Source organism: Kogia breviceps, chromosome 10, assembly GCF_026419965.1.
Source record: "Kogia breviceps isolate mKogBre1 chromosome 10, mKogBre1 haplotype 1, whole genome shotgun sequence".
NCBI lineage: Eukaryota > Metazoa > Chordata > Mammalia > Artiodactyla > Physeteridae > Kogia > Kogia breviceps.
In genome coordinates, this window is record NC_081319.1 from 40,162,009 (window position 1) to 40,184,859 (window position 22,851).

Genomic DNA, 22,851 nt, shown 5'->3' on the forward strand with positions numbered 1-22,851 from the left:
CTCCTGTGTTTCTCACAGCCCCCACCATGAGGAAGATGTTGCTATTAGCTGCATTTCATATTCAGAGATGCAAAGGTCAAGAGGGAGATGTGACTTACCCAAGGCCAAGAGCTAGGGACTGGCAGGGCTGAGTCTTGAACTTGGAGGGTCAGTTCTAGACTCTATTCTTTTACACCACTTTCTATGACTCAAATAACAGTCTATGTGCCTCTGACCAGACTCTGCTTCATGTCAACTCCACTGTCTACCCCTCCACCTTTTCTGCCCCATGGATGTTCCTATAGGCTCTTCTGGGGTCCAAAGACTCACATAAGCATCCACATCCATAGCTCTCCTCTTCTCATTCCACTCCATTTTGTGCTTTTTGTTCTTCATCAATATCTAGGATGTCTCTAGACTGCCTCAATTCATAGAATAATTGCTCAGCATTCCTCTTGCTGGACTATGGGTATAGTTACCAGTATGGTAGTTTTTCTCTTAATTTTCCCAAATTTGATTTATCTAAGCATATATTTCCCTTGCAGGAAAAATCCTGAACTTACCATTAAAGAACTTACTGAATCCTCAGATGATCAAGTGAAACACAACGACTGCCTTTATATCCCTTTAGAGGAGAATGCTAGTGCTGGAGGGAACCAATAGCTACGATCAAACTCATTGATTTCCTTCTTCAGTAAATGATTCTCTTTTTCTCTGAATTTGTTGTGTGTGTTTGTTTTTTAGATCTCACATATGAGATCATGCAGTATTTGTCTTTGTCTGACGTATTTCACTTAGCATAATGTCCTCAAGGTCCATCCATGTTGTTGCAAATGGCAGGGTTCCCTTCTTTTTTTATGGCTGAATTATTCATACACACACACACACAGAGTCTCACAACTTCTTTATCCATTCATTCATCAATGGACACTTAGGTTGTTTCCATGTCTTGGCTATTGTAAATAATGCTGCTATGAACATGGGGATGAAGATATCTGTTCAACATAGTGTTTTCATTTCCTTTGCAAATATTCACAGAAGCAGAATTGTTAGATTATACGATAGTTCTATTAACTCTCTGAGGAATATTCACATTGTTTTCCACAGTGGCTATACCAATTTACCATCCCACTAACAGTGCACAAGGGTTCCCTTTTCTCTACATCCTTGCCAGCATTTATTATCTCTTATCTTTTCAATAACAGCTATTCTAACAGGTGTGAGATGATATTTCATTGTTGTTTTGATTTGCACTTCCCTTATGATTAGTGATGTTGAACATCTTTTCATATATATATATGAAAAGACCATTCATATATCTTCTTTGGAAAAATGTCTATTCTTGCTGTACAAAAAATTAATTAATTAAAATTCAAAAATTCAAAAAAATAAATAAAATTACATGAATGAGCTCTTTAACATTCGGTAATTCTACACTGTTCTTTTATAACTTATATTTATGTTCCACTTTCCCATAAAATCTTATCCAAATGTAATACTTTTTATGTTTGAAAAACATTTTATTGATCACATCTTTGTAATAAAAATATGTATGTATTAAAGTAAAATTTAAAAAAAAAGCCTATTCAGGTCCTTTGCCCATTTTAAAATTGGATTGTTTTATTTTCCCTAATGAGCTGGGGAAGGGTTCCTGTCTCCTGTTCAGCTGGTTTGCTAGCTGGTCTGCTAGGGCTTCTCCTGTAGTCCAGATGACTGTGTGAGGGAGATGGGGTGGTGGTGGCAATGCTGGCTAACTTATTTCCTGGGTCATGGTGGTTATTGTGTTGCTGAGGTTTCTTTTGCTGTGCCCTAGGGCAGGGCTTTACTGAGCCACCCATCTCATGACTGAGAGCTTTGCAACTTACTAAGGACTATTCTCTTCCATCTTGGGAAGGTTGGGATGACTTGCTGAGTGAGGTTGCTGTGTTGGGACATAGAGGTGTGGTCACAATGACTGGGACTTTCATTGCCTGTCTTCTGAGACTTGAAGGTTTGTTCAGGCTTGCTGTTATCCATCATATCCTGTATTTAGGGAAGTTTTTCTGTTTTACTAGGGTTCCTATTGTCTCATGTTCAGTGTTGGGTAGATTAATTTGCTGGCCTTCACTCACTGTGTCATCTGATTTATGCATAATCTGAGTTGCTACAACTCCCCTTGTCTGTGGCTCATAGTTGAGTGAAGTACTGGCTTGTCATTTGTGGAGTCAGGGTTGGGAGTCTAGGGTTCCAGAATCAGAGGTTAGAATTTATGGGTTGGTGTTTAGGGATTAGAGGTTGGGATTAGGAGGTTAGAAGATGTCAGTGGCTCAGAATCTAGAAACAAAGTCTAGGGTTAAAGGGTTATGAGTTTAGGGGCTAGGGCTTGGGTTAGGGTTGGAAATTTGTATCAGAGATATTAAGGTTAGAGTGGTGGTCAGGGATCAAAAGTGTCCAAATCAAGGGTCAGATATTTGGGTGGTGGTTAGGGACTGGGGTGGGGTTAGATGCTAGGGCTGCACCAAGGGCCTAAGGTTTAGGACTTGAGTTTAAGGACAAGCATCATGGTTTCAAGGTCAGCTTCAGAAGAGAATGAGTCAGGGTCAGGGTCTAAAGAGCTAGGGTTAGGTTACAAGTCAAATAAGTTAGATCACTGTCAGTGATAGGGTTAGGGGCTTAGGAAATAAGATTTAGGGTAAGGTTAGGGACTAGGGTTGGGCTTTGTTACAGTTAGGGAGGCAGGGTGAGGGTAACTCCCTCTTTATCCTTGCTGTGGGCAGTTTCTCCAAGTAGACAGAAGGCAGCAGGTTCTATGGTCACATAAACCCCAAATTCCAGGAGATAACATGTCAAGGTTTCACGCCAACTCTCTCATTGCATGCCTCTTTTGACCAGGACAACACCAGGCCCTGAGATTCAAGGAATCAGTAGGGGAGGGATATGCCAATCTCCCTCTCCTGCAAGCACTATCCTGTAACTGCAAGTCGGGCTCTCGGTGTCCTCTTTACTTGGCTCAGGGAAACCACCATTTCTCCTCTGAAGCACTCTGCAATCTTACTAATTGTGTTCAGTAGATTTCTAATCATACATACACACACACACACAGACACACATCCACACATAGAGAGAGGAAGCTAGTGATACGGCTGGAGGGTTGCTAGCCAGATTCTGCTCTCTTCTTTAGTAAGGCCAGAAGAAAGGGTGGACTAAAGCAACAAAGTTAGGTGCAAGTTCTCAGAAGAAAAACAGAAAAGGGTAATTGGAAAAAGAATGATGAGAAAGGGTGTTGCTTTAGATAGTAAAGTCTGGCCAGGCCTCTCTGAGGAGATGACACAAGGCCAAGGAGTGAATCAAGCAAATATTGGGGAGACGAGCTTTCAGGCAGTGAGTACCTCCTGCGGGGGACTTGAGGTGGGAAAAAGGTAGTGGAATGGTAGGAGTGAGGGGAGAGTGGTTTGCGAAGGCACACAGGTCAGCAAAGGCCAAGTCACACAGTATTTTTTTTTTTTTTTTTTTTTTTGTGGTACGCGGGCCTCTCACTGTTGTGGCCTCTCCCATTGCGGGGCACAGGCTCCGGACGCACAGGCTCAGCGGCCATGGCTCACGGGCCCAGCCGCTCCGCGGCATGTGGGATCCTCCCGGACCGGGGCACGAACCCGTATCCCCTGCATCGGCAGGCGGACTCTCAACCACTGCGCCACCAGGGAAGCCCCACACAGTATTTTAAGGGCCATGGTGAGAAGTTTGGGTTTTGTTCACAGTAGAATGGGAAAACACAGCAGTTTCTTTAGGCAGAGGAGTGATGTGAACTGCTTTATGCCTTAAAAAGATGAATCTGGTGGTTGTATGAAAAATAAGCCACAGCAGGGTAAGAATAGATAATCCATGTAGAGATGAGGCTGACTTGGGCTAGGAAATGGTAAGAAGAGATTAGATTCAGGATACAGTTGAAGGTTAAAACTAAAAGGTTGGCTAACAGATTGTTGAGGGGAATGAAGCAAAGAAAGGAACCAAGAATTATGCCTGAGTTTTTTGGAAAATTTGACGGCTAATGACAGGAGTTGAGTTCAGGGGATCAAAAGTTCAGTTTACAACATTAACAGCAAAAGAAAACAATATACATTTCATCTAAAAAGTGAGTGTGGGGGACTTCCCTGGTGGCGCAGTGGTTAAGAATCCGCCTGCCAATGCAGGGGTCACGGGTTCGAGCCCTGGCCCGGGAAGATCCCACGTGCCATGGAGCAACTAAGCCCTTGTGCCACAACTACTGAACCTGCACTCTAGAGCCCGCAAGCCACAACTACTGAGCCCGTGTGCCTAGAGCCTGTTCTCCACAATAAGAGAAGCGACCACAATGAGTAGCCCACACACCACAACTAGAGAAAGCCCATGCACAGCAACGAAGACCCAACACAGCCAATAATTAATTAATTAATTTTTAAAAAAGTGAGTGTGAAGGTATTGTAAGTGTTTTTTTTTCACGGAAAATATTTGTTTTAGCAGTTGTCAGCAGACATGGTGATTCAAAGCTAGACAGAAATGTCCATCAGTGGTTTTTCTTTTTAAATTAATTAATTAATTTATTTTTGCTGTGTTGGGTCTTCATTTCTGTGCGAGGGCTTTCTCTAGTTGTGGCAAGCAGGGACCATTCCTCATTGCGGCACGCGGGCCTCTCACTATCGCAGCCTCTCTTGTTGCGGAGCACAGGTTCCAGATGTGCAGGCTCAGTAATTGTGGCTCACGGGCCCAGTTGCTCCGTGGCATGTGGGATCCTCCCAGACCAGGGCTCAAACCCGTGTCCCGTGCATTGGCAGGCAGATTCTCAACCACTGCACACCAGGGAAGCCCTATCAGTGTTTTTAAAACAAATAATCTCTCTCAATCAGGGGCTTATTATCTATTCGTTTTGTGAATATTCATGCCATTTCCTCTATTTTAATCTTCCCCTTTCCTACTTTCAGGGTAACTATTGTCAAGAATTGTGAAGAGCCATGGATTTTACCCTACTTTCAAAAATACTGGGGCTTCCCTGGTGGCGCAGTGGTTGGGAGCCCGCCTGCCAATGCAGGGGACGCGGGTTCGTGCCCTGGTCCAGGAGGATCCCACATGCCGCGGAGCGGCTGGGCCCGTGAGCCATGGCTGCTGGGCCTGTGTGTCTGGAGCCTGTGCTCCGCAACGGGAGAGGCCACAACAGTGAGAGGCCTGCGTACCACAAAGAAAAAAAAAAAAAAAAAAAAAACACCTGACATAAGTCACAAAACTGAATCAGAGATAAGAGTTTATTACTCTCAGCAAAAGTAATATCCAGAATGTCAGGTTATTTGCTCTGGTTCCTTAAGCCCCGATTCCCACAGGGCAATGTGGAGGACCAGGTAACAGCTACACACACCGTGGGTCAATTACAAGAGAGGAACCCAGGGACAAGGGCACAGCTCTTTTGAGCAAGCAGCAAATACTGTAGCAAGCAGTAAGTAAGTCAGAATCCCTCCCCTGGAGATGAGCAGTTATGTGGTGGTCACTCTGACCTACTTAGTTGCCTATATGACCCACTACAGGTACTTCTCAGTAGCAGAAATGGGTCAGCCTTGCAGTTGGGAACACTCAGCCAGAATGTACAGAGATGCTCAGCACCCATAGTGGACTATGTCTCCTAACAACTAGTGAAAACATTTAAACAAAAGCATCACTGACTCTCAAATAATTCTCCTATTCTAGGCTCACTCTGGTGGAGTTGCCTCGGAAATAAGGTTTGCTCACCAGATTATCTAAGGTACTATTCATACAGTGAACTCAAACTAAGCACAGTGCCAACAAGTAAATTCAGCTTTGCTCCTTTGCATTTTAAATATTCTAATATGAATTAATTCTAGAGCTACATTAATATCATGTTGAAGCTATATGGTGAGATTTCAAATACAAAGTCTATAAACATTAAAAAAAAAAAAAAAGTCCCAGTCCCAGCATGTTTTACATAATGATGTCTCTTTCTCATTCCGGTGGTGCAATCTAAGCACTGTGTAGTGTGATCTTGGTGATGTATGAATCTGACACAGAAGTCCTGCTGACAGTACACACTTTGTGCCAAATGCAGAATACAACCATAAAACCACTCAGAAGGAGCTGACTGCGATGTAAGTAATCAGCATTTGATGTAGATAATGAACTTATTTCTACAGATTCTGCTCTTGTCACAGTGAACTATTCTAACTTGCTCAGAAGTTGATAAAACTTTTCACTTTATAAATACAAAAATTTGGAGCAAATAAACAAATACTCCTTGTCTGCCTCTGAAGGGAATTCATAAATAAGATTAGGAGGTATCTTAAAATCTAATGGAATAAGATCTTATTCTAATTGTCTTTTAGAAAGAATATTGCTGTATTAAGTGCTCACATATACACACATGTGTATTTTTACATATATATTTAAAAAATTTAAATTTCTTAATGTTGGCTCTTTAGGATTATTTTTTCCTAAAGCTAGAAATCAGGAAAAAAATTTTACCTAAAAATTTAATGGCCTTGGTGACTAGGATATAAGGTAAGAAGCAAAAAATTACTCTTGAACAACTTAAGTTTTAAAGCTTTGTCTTTTCTATAGATGCAGTGAGAAAGATTTAATGCCGTTAGACATGTTAGATTGGGGCTGGCTGTAACACCTATTTTATAAGGATAAGTCCCATTTAGCATCTGGCTCCCCTGGGAGTGCTACTGAGATGTCTGCTTTGGTCACCTTGGGTAGAAGTTGGCCAATTAGAAACAGGAGGACACAAACACACCAAGATACATCAGTGTCTCTTCTTTGATAAGGTGAGAACACTTAGGAACAATCAGTCAGTCTTAGAACCTCACTGGAAAGGACTATTTCAGGTGATCTTAATCACAAATACTGTTCTTAAGCTATTAGACATATAACCAAGGATATAAGCTTCCCAGTTTAACAGTTTAAACATGTAGTGATCCAACTTTGAGGCTCACTAAAGGGCCTCCAGAAGCAGATGGCTTCTAGAAGCAGTTTCCTTTTGCTATTCTACCAATCAAGAAGATAATACTATTTGGTAGACAGTTTCCTCCCTTATATTTTATTATTTGTCACTTCCTCCTTTTCTCTTTCCTTTTATGTTAATTTTTTTGGTCCTTCACTGCCAATTTCCAACTCCTAAATTTATTATCTAGCTTTTCCAAGTACTCAAAACAAAACCCTCGGTTACTCTCATGTTACTGAGAGGCCAACATGGTTACTCATCAAAAGGGACCAAAGACACTGGATTTCACTGATTTGTACAAAGACATTTTACCCTGGCTAAGTGACTCATAATTCAACTATGATTCAAACAGAAAATTAAGGGACTTCCCCAGTGGTCCAGTGGTTAAGACTCCGTCCTTCCACTGAAGGGGGTGTGGGGTTCGATCCCTGGTTGGGGAACTAAGATCCCACATGCCACATGGCGTGGCCCAAAAAAACCCCACAAAAAAACAAAAAACCCAGCAAATTAAGGTATTTCAAACCTTGGAGGCCCAATAGACTACAATAAATTCACTGGCTAGGACAGTCTTCAACTACATATTGACCTGCTAAAATGGGGACTGTGTAACTGCTAACATATTTTTTTAATACCAGGGTTTATATTATAGAAGTAAAACAATCAATTAATCAATTGAGAAAGAAAGCCACTTCATTAGCTAAACTTGACTAAGCCAATCCTTGGGAATTATTCTCCTGATTAAACAGATCAATGAGTAAGTTGGATATGAAATGGGTTCCAAATATGTTTAATAGTATTTAGGATTCCCTTGCTCTTTTTGCCATCTTCTGCTGTTTAATATTCAGGGGTCTAAATACTGTTAAACAGCCATTCCCCTCACACAACATTCAATTCTTGTTACTGCCTCAGAAGGACACAAAGTCCTCAGGGCCAATTTGGATTAGAGCTGAAGCTGACTAAAAGGGAGAAGTTCAGAAATTCTGAGAAGGGAAATAGTACAGAACTGGCAGAACTATAATGAAGGTGCTTACAAAGGATATTGATAGATGGTATTTATCCAGAGACTGCCTGACACATACACATGAGCTAATCTTCTAAAGTCTTCTGGAGAAACTACAACCAAGTTAAGTTGTATTATTTAGTAATCCATCCACTTGCTCCAGGGCAGAATACCCTAACTGGCTTCTTTGTTGGCTGCTAGCTAATCAGGAGCTTACCCACAGAAAACAAAAGCCACTATTTTCAAACCACTGTAACAGGGAAGAGCCAAATCTGACAATATGTTGGATCTGTTTCTTTTAGTTTAACCTTTGCTTCCCATTGCTTTTGTTCACTAAAAGGATACCGTCTATACATAATGGCCTGCCTCAGGAACCCTGCCCCTCTGCCTGAAAGTTAAACCAAAGTGCCTTTGTTCACGGAAACATCCGGACCCTGTTCCACCAGTGGATGGCTGCAAGAAAGAAGAAATTAACACATCCCCTCCCTGAGGCTGGCCATTACAGGGGATATTTGCAAAACGTATGGTCTTTTTACTTTACTTCTTCATCTCCTCCCCCTCTCTGTGCTAGAAAAGAAACTGGCATCCAAAATCCAATAAAATGGTTATTTTGAGACTAGTCTGCTGGCTCTCTGAATAAAGTCATATTCCTTGCCTCAACACCTCCTCTCCGATTTACTGGCCTGTCATGTGTCGAGCAGACCGAGCTTGGACTCAGTAACACTATCTGCAATTTTCCTTCTTCCCTCTCTACTTTTTCTCTTATAGAAATCCTGTTTTTGCTTTTGCTGGATTAAATCAATCAATCGATCAATCAATCGTTTTCCCTTGTATAACGTAAAAGTTTTAAAATTATTCTTTGACAAGGGGAGGATTGGTTCTTGGCCTTCTGTTTTCTGTCTGCATTTTCTCCCATGGTCAATTCTTCAGACATGAGAAATGGAATATTTCTGCCATATCAGTAAACAAAGGATGTCACAGTCATCTGCACTTGCAGCCCTCCAATGAGAGCTGGTGAGCTCTGAGGGAACTCACAAAGGAAAGAATACCTGCCATCTAGCAGCCATCAGACTGCAGCCACTCTGTACAGTGAGCCCTGAGGAAACTCAGGATGTGAAAATACAGGATACTGGCCCCAGACAGCTGACGTACATATCACAGGAATGATTTCAGTGAGCCCAGACTCTTGCATCTTCCTGTACATAGAAAAGCGCTGATTCCTTAACTTGGGATATCTGCTTTTCTTTAATTAACAATAATCTTTTGATGTTCCCGACTACCTGCCCTTTGTTACAAAACATCTATATAACCTGGCTCCCTGCCTCGCCTCCTTGGAGCAGTTTTCTCAGGGTTACTTGAGATGCTGCCTCCTGGGCTTAAGGTCCTAAAAATTCCTACCGAATGAAACGTAACTTTTAGGTTGTGAATAATTTTTAAGTCCACACATATTTCCAACCATCCTCTTTGACAACTCCCAAACCTAACCTTAATCACCATCAAGCTAGTTCTGCTTGAATGTACTATCATTGCAAACTCACCACATCCCAAACTGAAATTATTTTCTTCTTGAAGCCAAGCTATCGACTAATTCCCAAACATACAGGTTGCAACTTGTCTGTATGTTATTTTCATACTATTACTATTAGAAAGTAAATGCTTCTTGGCCTGATCCCCTGGGTCCACGAGGAAGGATTTCCCCTGAACACTCCTGGCCTCTTGGCACACCTCTGCTCTCCTGGCTGAAGCTTCAGGGACAGAGAGCCAGGCAATTGTAGCATGGCTCCTTCCTCATCCCTTATTTCGAGAACCACTTAGCCACAGATTCTGCTACTCTGTGTCTGAAGTTTTACAGGAGTAGGCGCTGCCTGTGGCAGGGGTGGAGGAATAAGATTTATTCAAAGGAATGTTAGGATCTGATGATTTGGCAGAAAATGTAAAAAAAAGAGACCAGGTAAGGAAATGTGGGGATCACAACAACATCACATGTAAGTTGAGGCTATGATGGGACCAGTATTTGAGGCACTTCAAATGTTTTTCAAGTTAGCCATGTTGCATGTAAGGCCAACACTGGCCTTGGCCTTAGTGAAACAGGAGGGAAGGAGGCAGAGCACAACCTTCGAAAGAATGACATAGCCGGAGGACAGGACAAAAACTGATTAGAACCAAATGGGTCCAAGATGGAGGACAAGTCAACTTCCACTGGACCTTGAGCCTCCGCATACACTCACTGTAACGCAGCAGCAAGCTAAATGACACCCACAGGTGCCATGACAGTTCCAAGACGGATCAAAAAGTGGGCGGTGGCCCAATTCCTGGAAATCCCCACCCCTTCCTGAAATAGCTGGAATACTCCTCCCACTTATTAGCCTATGAAATTACCCAACCCTATAAAAACTGACAACCCCCATACTCTGGTGCCTTTCTCACCTGCTGAGATGGCCCACACTCTTGGCTGTGGAGTGTTTCTCTCTAAATAAATCCACTTATTACCTATCACTTTGTCTCTCACTGAATTCTTTCTGCAATGAGACATCAAGAACCTGAGCTTCATTAAGTCCTGAAACCAGGTGTGTGATCTCAGTTGGAAGACTATGGGTTTTGCGGCTGCATGGGCTCAAGTCCCAATCAGGGTTTTGGCCGGGTTTGAGTCCTGGCTGCATATCCGATTCTGGATTTAGGCTGGGTTTGACTCCCGGCACATGGGTTCAATTCCCAATCTGAGGTGCACGGTTTCACACGGTTTCATTAGCACACACCCATAGCCTTGTGGGGCATCTGCAGACCCTAAGCAGCAGAGGGGATCTCAGTGAGGCAGCCTTGCTGAGGCACAGATTTGACTGTGGGGAAGTCTTTCCCTCTACAGGCCTTTTAGACATCAGAGGCAAAACAATTATTTGGCCCTTTACTATGCTTTTTAGCTAGTTCGACAGGCCAGGGGCTTTAAGTCACAATTAATTTCCACATATCCTAAGAACACAAGTGTGTAAGCTCCGAACTTTAGTACCAGCCTAGCAGGCAGCATGGAAAGGTTGTCCTAGTTTCCATCCCTTATGTTCTGAGCCATACTCAAGGACAAAGGACAAAATTGGAGGAACGCATGCATTTTTTTTCTACGTGGATTAAGGGTCACTCCCTGCCTAATGGTCTGTTTTTCAAAAACTCTGGCCATGGTTTTACCAGTTCTGAGATTTACACTGCAGCTTCAATTGTAAAAGAGTGGTAGGTTTTATTTATAACAAAAAAGAAACAGTGCCCTGTTACCACCAAAACACACCATCTTCTTAGACTGAAGTAGAAAAAACATTCAATGAAATGACCACAGCCACATAAGTTGAAAAGATAATGAGAAAAGCCTAGGCCTGAACCTTGTCTCGAAGAATCACATAGGTTCAGAAAGACCAGGAAGAAAGGCAGAGCTTTAGAAACCTGCCCTATCAGATTAGGAGCAGTGCAAGAATGAAAACAATGGAAGAGATATTTTCTTAAGAGAAAGTTGACATCTTGGAAAACAGCTGAGAGGCAAATTTCATTTCCTCCCCACCTTCCACAGTCCAGGAAAGGGCCAGCCCTATGGGTCTTCCTTCTCTCCAACAATAAAATGTTAGAAACTCAACAGGCCTCTGGAAAGGAGTACAGGAAACAGTAGAGAGAAAAACCCTCAAAGAGAAGTGCCTAAAAGCAATGCTACTCCTCCCTCACCTGACACATTCAGAAGCTGAGGACAGTATCTTGAGGAACATATAGCAAAGGTCTTGATTCTCATTGGGTCCCTGGAAGAACAAACTTCAGGACAGCAGATTCAGGTAAAAAAAAACCTGCTGAGAATGAGTCTCAACTGAAACATGCCGGGTAAAGGAACTGTACCCCCAACCCCCCAACAGGAGACAGGTGTCCTGGGCATGAGCAACTCCACAGCAGAAGGCAGTGGCCCCTGAGGACTGCTCACAGGGGGCTAGGGAAGCTGTGTCATTAGAGCCCACCCTCAAGGCGGCCCTGGGGTGCCAGAAACACAGGACCCAAAGGGGAAATGGTATTAAGTAATTTAAATATGCTGGATGAAAAAGAAAGACATCTCAAAAATCTCAAAGACCTGGTTGGAGCTGCCGCTACTACTGTAAATTAACACTGCATGAAGGCAGCATTGTCTTAAATACCACTATCTAAAGACTAGACACAGGTAGATGAGATGTCCCTCTGGATAGAATGAATGTAAGTCATAATTAACCTCTTAATGGGTGATTCTCCCAACTGAGTTCAGACTTACAAGTTCAGAGTCATAACTGGTATACAATTACTTCAGTCCCAGCAAAACTGAATCAAGGATTTTCCAGCTTATTCACCCTCCCACAGATATAACTGAGTATTGGTATCTTTTGACAGGTTTCTAGGGACAAAATTTTCCCTGCTAAATCTGCTAGGGGCTGGGGACTAATTTTGTGAATGTGAGGGAATGCTGCGATAATTTTATAGGTCCTGTCAACTATTTAGATTTTGTTGTTGCTATTGTTTTAAGTGAGGCTTATAAGAGACTAGGTATTGAACTTGGGTAGCACAGCATTAGAAGGCAGGTGCATTAGGTTCTCACACTAAGTTATATTCTTCAACAGCTGCATCAGTATTAAGTTGACATTTAGTCTCCACCTGCCTGCCGTTCCTCTATTTCCGTTAGTTATGAGCCCCGGTTTAGAAGAAGGGTGTTATTTATCGAGTCTCCCCCTAAAATCACATCTGCCCATACTTTCATTACATAGGCTTACTGTTGAGGATGGTCAAAGCAACTATAAAATATGGAACTAAAACAGTCTACAGTGTAAGACAGACAGACAGACAGGTGAATTAATGACCATGGCCTAAAAACCAGCAAAATCTCTATAGCCCAAAGGTATGTAAAGGAAGATCAAGGTGGGAAACAAAGTTGGACCTTGTCCATTTGGGAAAAAAGGCTAAAACTAAATGTTGGGTTAGTGGGACTTGGTAAGTTTACTCTCACCCTCTGAAGGCAGCAACTGACATGTGCCTTCTTCACCAGCCAGACAGGTAAGAAATGGACTCTCCCAAAGACACCTTGTGGAAACAAGCTGCCAGAACCACAGACCTTCCTTCCAACATTCCAGGAGTGCAACACATGTACATGCAGGCACAAAATCAGTTTAAAAAAAATGTTTTTTAATTGATGACATTTATAGTTTATTTTCACTCTTCTCAAATTCAGTGATTCTCCCCAAGAAAAAAAAAGTACCACCCTTATTCAACCTGCCACACTGTCCCTTCTCCATACCTACTGTCATCACCCTCTTCATACATTATACAACACACCACAAATACCCTCAGTTCTCATCCCCTCACCCTGGACTGCTTCAGTGGACTCCATGGTAACCCCACCCTACATCCTACCCCAAATTCCTTAGCGACATGTTCAAGGGCCTTATGACTTGTTTCCCTCATGCCTAGGTACACCTGCTTTCCAACCAAGAATCCTCCCTCACTACTCCCATATTAGCTATGCTCCTTCTCGTCCACATATCCCTCTGTGCTCAAAGACTCTTTTTTATTTTTAAACATCTTCATTGGAGTATACTTGCTTTACAATGGTGTGTTAGTTTCTGCTTTATAACAAAGTGAATCGGTTATACATATACATACGTCCCCATATCTCTTCCCTCTTGTGTATCCCTCCCTCCCACCCTCTATCCCACCCCTCTAGGTGGTCACAAAGCACCTAGTTGATCTCCCTGTGCTTTGTGGTTGCTTCCCACTAGCTATCTATTTTACATTTGGTAGTGTATATATGTCCATGCAACTCTCTCACTTTGTCCCAGCTTACCATTCCCCCTCTCTGTATCCTCAAGTCCATTCTCTAGTAGGTCTGCGTCTTTATTCTCGTCTTGCCCCTAGGTTCTTCATGACCTTTTTTTTTTTTTTTTTTTTTTGGATTCCATATATATGTGTTAGCATACGGTATTTGTTTTTCTCTTTCTGGCTTACTTCACTCTATATGACTGACTCTAGGTCCATCCACCTCACTACAAATAACTCAATTTCGTTTCTTTTTATGGCTAATATTCCATTGTATATAAGTGCCACATCTTTTTTATCCATTGATCTGTTGATGGACATTTAGGTTGCTTCCACGTGCTGGCTATTGTAAACAGAGCTGCAACGAACATTTTGGTACATGACTCTTTGAATTACGGTTTTCTCAGGGTATATGCCCAGTAGTGGGATTGCTGGGTGGTATGGTGGTTCCATTTTGAGTTTTTTAAGGAACCTCCACGCTGTTCACCATAGTGGCTGTATCAATTTACATTCCCACCAACAGTGCAAGAGGATTCAATGGCTGCATCTGACCTTGCGATCCAGCGCACACAAGTTTTTTGCCCCCCGCGTCCCTCCGACAAATACTGGGCACCAATCATGTGCCAGGCACTACCCCAGACAAAGAATAAAGGAGAGATCGAGTGGGGCCAGGCCCACTCCGGCAGCCCCGCTGGCGCGCATGTTCACTGCCGGGATGCCACCTTGAAACGCCCATCCTGTCCTCTCTGAGCCACCTCCCCTGAGCAGGGCCACCGGCCTGGCCCTCCCTTCCGCCTGAGGGCGCCCGAGCCGATGACTGGGAAGAACAGCTACCGCCCGGCATAGCTTCTTCTCCTCGTCCAGTCCGGGCCAAGTGCAGGAGAGACGCAAGGGCCACCAGAAAGCAGGCCTGCCTGCTGCAGGACCTCCTGGATTGGGGGGCACTCCGCCTCATCCGGCAAGGACCCTGAGGCGGGCTGCCCGGACGAATGCCTGAAGGACCCTGCTTGCACCGAAGGTTAGCTATCGCAGTGCCTGGTGGCCGGCCTCCGCGGCGGGAGGATCAGGTGACTTGGACCCGAACTCCAGCAGGACTGGCGCTCCGAAGAGCCCAGAATCTAGCGTGGGCTTAGGCCTCGGTACAAGGGGCCGGGGTCGCGCGGCTGCAGGCCTAGAGAAATGGAAGAGCAGGATGGGGAAGAGGGCGGTGTCTAGAGCTGAGGCTGTGAGTCGGGGGGCGGGGTTTCAGGTGTTGGAAGCAGAAAGCCGAGTTGACAGGTTGCAGGTCCCCGACACGCTCGGGAGGATGAGAGGCATGGCTGGCGCCCTCCAGGAAGCAGAAGAATAGGCGCCTCTGTTGTGGGGGCAAACGCCCAGGCAATTTCTAAAATTTATAATTCTCTAATCGAGTGACTTTTATGTTGAGCAAGTTTCTCGACCTGTTAACATTTGTTGTAAACCAAGATCCAAGACAGGCATAACTTCGCTGGCATTAAGAAAGGAACCACGTCCTCCCCTGGATAGCCTCTAGCATTCTGGTCTTGGAATAGCTGAATCAGATTCATTCATTGATTCATTCAACAAATACTGTTGAGAGCCATCTATGTGCTAGATACTCTACGTAAGTACAGAGGATACGATGGTGAGCGAAACATCCCTGCTTTCATAGAGCTGACCTTCTAGTGGGGAAGAGATAACTGAAGAAAACGTGAAAGGAGCCATGAGAATGTATAACAGGGGAAGTGAACTAAGATCTAGTGGGTGAGTAGGAGGTAACCAGAGGAAGCACTTTCTGGACTGTGAAAACTTCTCAGGCAAAGGCTGTCAGGCCAGAATGTCTTGGAGCTGTAAGACCCGTGAGGCTGGAGCAAAAGCAAGTTAAGGAATTCAAGATGAGGCTAGAGAGGTACGCAGGTTTAAGATCATGCAAAGCCTAGTAGGACATGATAAGGCTTTGGGGTTTTATTATAAAAGCAGGGTACACTTTGAAGGGTTAAGGAGGGAAATGATATGATTAGATTTGCATTTTTAGTTCACTGTGGCTGCTGTGTGGAGAACAGATTGTAGAGGGTAGCAAAAGTAGAAACTGGGAGACCACTGAAGAGGCTGTTGCAGAAGTCCAGAGGGGGTTGATGATGTCTTGGACTGTGGTGGTGGCAGTTGAGAAGGAGAGAATTGTACGGATTTGAGATACACTGGCTAGGTAAAATTGCCAGAACTCAGTGATATCATGGATATGGAGGGTGAGGAAGGGGAGGTGCCAAGGATGTCTCTCCCTAGATATATGGCGAAGATTCTGCTCGCTTTTGGGTTACTCACCACCTGGGATGTTAGGGAAACTGGGTTGGCTGATCTTGTACTGGTTAGACTGTGCTTAGCCTTATAGATTGAGTGGAGCATCAAGCTGAATGCTGTAGAAAGGACATGAAAAGGAGAGATCTTGGCACAGTTTCTCTGTTTGCGCCAGACCCTAGCCCTACTTTTAATGCGATTGTCAGGCTACTTTCGGGCTAAGAGAAATGAGATGGTTGTCCAGATTCTGTCCCTGTGTGTGTTCATGGAAGCCTTCTCTGTATTTGTTGGCAAATTTAGGGGTTCCACCAGATAATCTTTGAGACCTTAGTCCTGCAGAGATGATCAAATTTCTTACATGTAAATAGAATTTCAAAGTTGGAAGAGATATCAAGTTTTCTTAGTCCAGTTTATAAAATAATTTTATGTTCTTTATATCATTTTCACAATTATTTATTGAGCTCTTACACCATGATTAGACACTAGAAATAGTGTCTTGTTCTTTTCTCTGAAGATGAATAGAATAAGACTGTATAGGTTCATTTAGTCAATAAAATTAAGCACCTTTGTTCCAGGCAGTTTTAGCTGCTTCAGTTACAAAATGATTACAATTTGTCTTTGACCTTGGAGTTGCATGTCTGCAAACCTTGCCATTGAGGACAGCTGAGTGTATTAAAGGGTTTGATTTGGGCAGGATAGATCCTGACTTATCTGTAAGATTAGATAAGAAATGGTATGTATCCAGCAGACTTTTTGGGGGGTATCCTGGCAAGATCTCAATTCTTGTCCATCCAATCTTCAAATTCTATAATTGATGGGAGGGCACTGTGGGAACAGTTATTGTACCCTTGTGCCTGCTCTTTAGGAATGTAAATTGTAAATCCTCTGTAAAACACAAAAGAAAGGAAGGGACGGGAGTATTGCCAGAGACAGGTCGTGTTTAAACTTGAACTTCTGAATGGGTCACTCTTTTGCAGGTTTACAGTTGCACTAACCAGATTATGTGCTCCACTGGGCAACTTGAATGGCCCCTCTACCACTCCCTTCCCTCAACCCCATGAACCCAAATGGGCAAATTAAATACTCAGTAACTGTCATGTGCTTTATCAGTGTCAGGAGTGAGAGCCCTGGTTGACTTGCAAAACTGCTCCAGAATAGGAAGGGTGGGGAGTGAAGCACTGACGGGTCTCTTATCTGACTCTCTGATGGCAGGAGGGAGATGACCTCTATCTTACGGAGCCCTCAGGCTCTCCAGCTTACTCTGGCTCTGATCAAGCCTGATGCAGTTGCTCACCCACTGATTCTGGAGGTAAGAACAACTCCTAAGCCTCTACTGTATGTTGGAGGCATTGCTTCTGTTTCAGGTGCCATAGGGCCATTTGTGAAGACTGACAACACAGTCCTGTGCTAGGTGGTATGCAGGCAAAGTTAGAAGCCATGACTCTAACCATAAGGAGATTAAAAATCTATTGGAGAATTGGGGCAGATATAAAGTATAAGAAAGGATCCAATACAATAAGAAAAACCAAACCTCAAGACAATGTATGTATATTAGTTCTCTACTGATGCATAACAAATTACCACAAATTTAGCAGCTTAAAACAACACTCATCTCACAGTTCTAGAATTTAGAGGCCCAGTAGGTTTGGCTGAGGGTTGGATTTTCTCCTTAGAGTTTCACAAAGCCAAATTCCAGGTATCAGCTGACTGGGCCCTTATCTAAAGGGTCTGGGGAAGAATCCACTTTGAAACTCATTCACGTTGGCAGAATTTGGTTTCTGTGGTTACAGGACTGAGACAGATCCCCATGTCCTTGCTGGCCTTCAGGTGGGGCCTACCATTTTTAGAGTCCACTGACATTCCTCATCACATGGCTCACTCCATCTTCAAGACAGCAACAGGGCATCTCTTTTCTTCTGACCCACCAATGGGACAGACCCTCAAGTCCTAGGCTCTGAAGGGTCCTCAGGGTTCTTTTGGTCTGCCTGGGTCTCCCATTCACTCAAATGTTCCCTTTGACTGACTTTTATCTTTGGGGTGGTGTTTATCCAGGCTGTTCATCAGCAGATTCTGAACAACAAGTTCCTTATTGTACGAATGAGAGAACTTCTGTGGAGAAAGGAAGATTGCCAGAAGTTTTACCAAGAGCATGAAGGTAGGGTCAACAGTCCTCTGAGTGGGAGGCTTCTCTATCACAAGAGAGATTTTACCTGGACACACAGTGTCAGGCTCTCTCTGACCTACCAACCGTAAAATTGAAGCCAGTCTTCTAAAATCTTGGTTTATACACAAACTTTTCATGATTATCAATATTTTTTAAATGTTTTCTAGGAGGGTTCTATGTCATGGTCCCAACAAGTAACTTAGTTTTATGTCCTGATACTATCACTAGTTAACAATTTACTCTGTCAGACATTGTCCAAAGGCTCATGATTCCATTTAATTCCCCAGCAACCCCATGAAGTAGGTATTGTTATGTCCCCAGCACACAGATTAGCAAACTAAATTAGGGAAGTTAATGATTTACCTGAAACTACACAGGTTGCAAGTTGGAGAGCCTGGATTCAGACCAGGTATGTCAGACACCAAGGTCCTTCTTGTTCTTTTCTCTAAAACAGTTTTTATCATTCCAAATAGGGAGTCAGGGGCTTCCCTGGTGGCGCAGTGGTTGAGAGTCTGCCTGCCGATGCAGGGGACATGGGTTCATGCCTCGGTTCGGGAAGATCCCACATGCCGCGGAGCAGCTAGGCCCGTGAGCCGTGGCCGCTGGGCCTGCGCATCTGGAGCCTGTGCTCCACAACGGGAGAGGCCATAGCAGTGAGAGGCCCGCGTACTGCAAACAACAACAACAACAACAACAAAACCAACAACAAAAAAAACCCTAACAAATAGGGAGTCAGAAGTATAAAAAGTTCTCTTGGCACCAGTGTCTTGATGAAGGTACTCTCTTTGCAGGGCGTTTTTTCTATCAGCGGCTGGTGGAGTTCATGGCCAGGTATTTCTCATTTTGGTTCCAACATCTTCATCCACTGAGACTTATTTCCCCTGCCCCCTAAATAGATTTGTTAATTTTATTTGCCATTTTTTAAACTTGTAGCCAGTGTCAAGTGTCTGAAGAAACATGGGCTTGGGCCAACACTGACCTTGTGGCCACTTGTCCCATGGTAGTTAACTGCTCCAGGGGCTGTAGAAGAGTATTGTTGAATGCTGCCTAGCAACTCTTCTGATCCCTGTGGCCTTTCTTGCTCATCAGCAGTGGCCTTCCATCATCTTCTATTTGAAGCAATACTGGCACCCAACTAGAAAGGCAAGGAGACTCTCAGGATGTCCAGTGTGCCTTTATTTGTGCTCTACTCATGGTATGCCCTCCTGGACCCGATAGCCAGATTCCTGACATGTGCTCCATTTGTTCACAGTGGGCCAATCCGAGCCTACATCCTCGCCCACAAGGATGCCATCCAGCTCTGGAGGACAGTGATGGGACCCACCAGAGTGTTTCGAGCACGCCACGTGGCCCCAGATTCAATTCGTGGGAGTTTAGGCCTCACTGACACCCGTAATACAACCCATGGCTCAGGTGAGTCTGCCTCCTGTGTCCACAGTATTTAATAAGCGAAGTTGGTTTGAGGTTGTTGGGCAGGCAGTATGGTGGGGTTGAGAGCCAGGTCCCTCAGTGAGCTTTCTTCCCAGTTGTGTTTCTGGCTCTTTGTGGCCACCTCAGCAGATGCGGCCCCAGGACTTAGGGGCAGGAGAAGTATAGGCTCTGGTTTCTGAACCTGATTATGATTGCCTTTTGCCTCCATCCTGCACTCCCTATGAGAACCCCTTCTCTTTTTTACCTCCCCTTACAGACTCTGTGGTTTCAGCCAGTAGAGAGATTGCAGCCTTCTTTCCCAACTTCAGTGAACAGCGCTGGTATGAGGAAGAGGAGCCCCAGTTGCGCTGTGGCCCTGTGCGCTACAATCCAGAGGGAGGCATCCACTTTGCAGCTGGAACAGGAGGCCCAGGGCCAACCTGATGCAGGCCTGTTGGTCTGTGAAGAGTGGTGGCATTGCCCAGCCTTTTCTCGCAGACCTCTGGTCCAGAGCATTCTCCTAAGACCAGGGAGGCCTGGGGCTCATTGTGCCATCTCTGCTGGGCACCACCACCTGCCTAAGAGCCTAGCTCCTCACTGCTACCTCTTCTAGAATCTAACTCTCTATCTACCTCTTCTCTGGAATGTTCATGGGTGGGTCAGAGGAATGATGGCTCCTTTTTTTTCTGAGAACTGTTCATCCCTTTTCAAGGAGGAGCTTGCCTAACTAACTTGCCTGAAAAATGCAGTGACCGTATTAGCAACATTTGGTCTGTTTTCCTTAATAAAAGTCAGTATTCTGAATCCTGCAGGCTGGGAGCACTACTCTATGTACTGTCTCTCTATCCCTAACTGGAGTAATTAAATCTGTCCTGAAGTCAAGTTTCTGGTCTATGCTAAGTAAAGAGAGAATCGTGGGACTTGCCTAGGAGCCCAGTGGTTAAGAATCCGCCTGCCAACGCAGGGGACACGGGTTCGAGCCCTGGTGCGGGAAGATCCCACATGCCGCGGAGCAACTAAGTCCGTGCGCCACAATTACTGAGCCTGTGCTCTAGAGCCCGTGAGCCACAACTACTGAGCCCATGTGCCACAACTGCTGAAGCCCATGTGCCTAGAGCCTGTGCTCCACAACAAGATGAAGCCACTGCAATTAGAAGCCTGTGCACCACAATGAAGAGTAGCCCCCGCTCGCTGCAACTAGAGAAAGCCTGCGCGCAGCAACAAAGACCCAACACAGCCAAAAATAAATAAATAATTTTTTTTTTTTTTAAAAAGGGAGAATCGTGAAGAAATCTCCCAGGAGGTTCACACACAGTATGCAGCTTATGTAGTGCATGAGGCACCCAGTGATGGAGCTGACCGTGGGCTCAAATCCATGCTGTGCACCTGGCACAGGGCTGCATCCTGGAAGAAGGGGCACCTTTTGTTTGAACAAAAGTATGTCTGTCCAGTAGAGGCATATTGTTATGACTCACTTTTTTTTAAATTTGCACAAAGCCACTAAAGCTAGCCATGTCTCTGCTGTAGCTGAGGATGACAGTTATCTATTGCTGCATGACAAATCACCTCAAGATTTTGTGGCTTAAAACAATGACTTAGGGACGTCACTGGTGGTCCAGTGGTTAAGAATCCACCTTCCAATGCAGGGGAGGCAGGTTCGATCCCTGGTCGGGGAACTAAGATCCCACATGCCACGCGGCAATTAAGCCCGCGCACCCCAACTACTGAGCCCGTGCGCCACAACTAGAGAGCCCACATGCCACAAACTACAGAGCCCATGTGCTCTAGAGCCCGCGCTCCACAACTACAGAGCCTATGCACAACTGGAGAGAAGCCCATGCACTGTAACAAAGAGCCCGCATGCCGCAGTGAAAGATCCCATGTGCCACAACTAAGACCTGACACAGCCAAAAATAAATAAATAAATAAATATTAAACAACAACAACGATTCGTTCTTATGTGTCTGTGGATTGGCTGGGTGATTCTGCTGGGCTCACTGGGACTCACTCACATGGCTGCATTCAGCATTTGGGTCCAACATGGTCTTTCATCCTGAGCTGCTTCATAGCATGGTTGTTTCAAGGTTCCAAGAGAGCAGGCCCCCATTCACAAGCTCATCACGCTTCTGCTTGTGTCATGTTTGCTGATATCCCATTGACAAAGGCCAAGTCACATGGCCAAGCCCAGAGTCCACACATAGGGCATGGACAGTGGGAGGTGTGAATCATTGGGGGCCATTACCATGACAATCTACAAACTGAAAGTAGTGAGGAGCCTTGAATTTATATAGTACTTATGAAAACAAATATTTGCACAAGCCATCAAAGGAGATGAAGAAATAGCCAGAGAAGGAAGGAAAAAACCGAGGGTGTGTGGATCAGGAAAGTCAAGAGAAGAGAGTGTTTAGATAATGAAGCAATGTTGAATGCTGTTGAGAAGTCCAGAATAATGAAGCCCTTAAAGTACCCCCTAAATATGGCAGCATGGGGGTCACTGTGACTTGGCAAGAGCGGCAGCTCTGGAATGGTAGGGAGCTTACTTTGTGTGGAAGACAGCGGGTTGAAGCATTTATACTGTCATACTACCTGTGGGTTTAGAGTGGGATACCTAGGAGTCTTAGAGAATCTTCTTACAACTGAATCTGTAAGTGTATGTCTACATATGCTCCCATCTTCTTCTATCTTCCTGTTACAACATAGGATGGGTCCTGCTTCCTGTTAAGCCAGTCCTTCCATGTTGCTCTGAATCCCATCTCCTTGCTTTTTTGGTTGTCTAGTCTTTATTGCACTTTTACCCTTCTCCACTGAGTCCTTCCCCTTTGAATTCAAACATGTTTTGGTGTCTCCCATTTTTCAAAATCATTTTAACCTCCTTTTCCCCTTTGGCTACCTGTTTCTTCATCTCTGTACAGCCAAGTTCATATCAGTTGTCTGCACTGACAGGCTCACCCCATTTTCTCAGCAGCCCATTACAGTATGGCGTGCACACTCACCATTCAAGAGGAGACTGGTTGGTTTCTTTTTCTTCTTCTTTTTAAATATCTATCTATCTAGGCTGTGCTGGGTCTTAGTTGTGGCATGCGGAATCTTTAGTTGTAGCATGCAGGACCTTTTTAGTTGCAGCATGTGGGATATTTTAGTTGCGGCATTCTCCCCCACAAAGCTAAACAAAGGCCAGCTGAAAACACCAGGCAAACTGACAAGAGAGACTGATCAGGAGCCCCAGCTATCGGTAAGCAACCAGAGGAA

General features: G+C 44.3%; 1 protein-coding gene and 1 long non-coding RNA gene across 16 annotated transcripts in view; one reads left to right on the plus strand and one right to left on the minus strand.

Moving 5' to 3' along the window:
- The window catches only part of LOC131764090 (uncharacterized), a 119,002-nt gene that overhangs the window by 51,408 nt on the left and 44,743 nt on the right, over nt 1-22,851 (minus strand). The window lies entirely within an intron of this gene.
- NME6 (NME/NM23 nucleoside diphosphate kinase 6) lies at nt 14,457-21,548 on the plus strand. 6 transcript variants are annotated; one of them, XM_067043113.1, is made up of 6 exons: nt 14,457-14,754; nt 17,241-17,337; nt 18,081-18,183; nt 18,984-19,023; nt 19,445-19,605; nt 19,880-21,548. In XM_067043113.1, the coding sequence occupies exons 1-6, from the start codon at nt 14,726-14,728 to the stop codon at nt 20,044-20,046; spliced, it is 597 nt and encodes a 198-aa protein (XP_066899214.1). In that variant the 5' UTR covers nt 14,457-14,725; the 3' UTR covers nt 20,047-21,548. The 6 variants fall into 6 exon arrangements, with proteins under 6 accessions (XP_066899214.1, XP_058933065.1, XP_058933064.1 ...); XM_059077082.2 differs by having other exon boundaries at nt 14,515-14,803; XM_059077081.2 differs by lacking the exon at nt 14,457-14,754 and adding an exon at nt 14,788-14,875.

What these genes read in the sequence shown, in the direction of transcription:
- NME6 (XM_067043113.1), top strand. Translation starts at nt 14,726, where the DNA reads ATGCCTGAAGGACCCTGCTTGCACCGAAG. An exon ending in GGACCCTGCTTGCACCGAAG is followed by an intron (nt 14,755 to 17,240) that starts GTTAGCTATCGC and finishes CTCTGATGGCAG; the next exon opens with GAGGGAGATGACCTCTATCT. An exon ending in CTGGTGGAGTTCATGGCCAG is followed by an intron (nt 19,024 to 19,444) that starts GTATTTCTCATT and finishes ATTTGTTCACAG; the next exon opens with TGGGCCAATCCGAGCCTACA.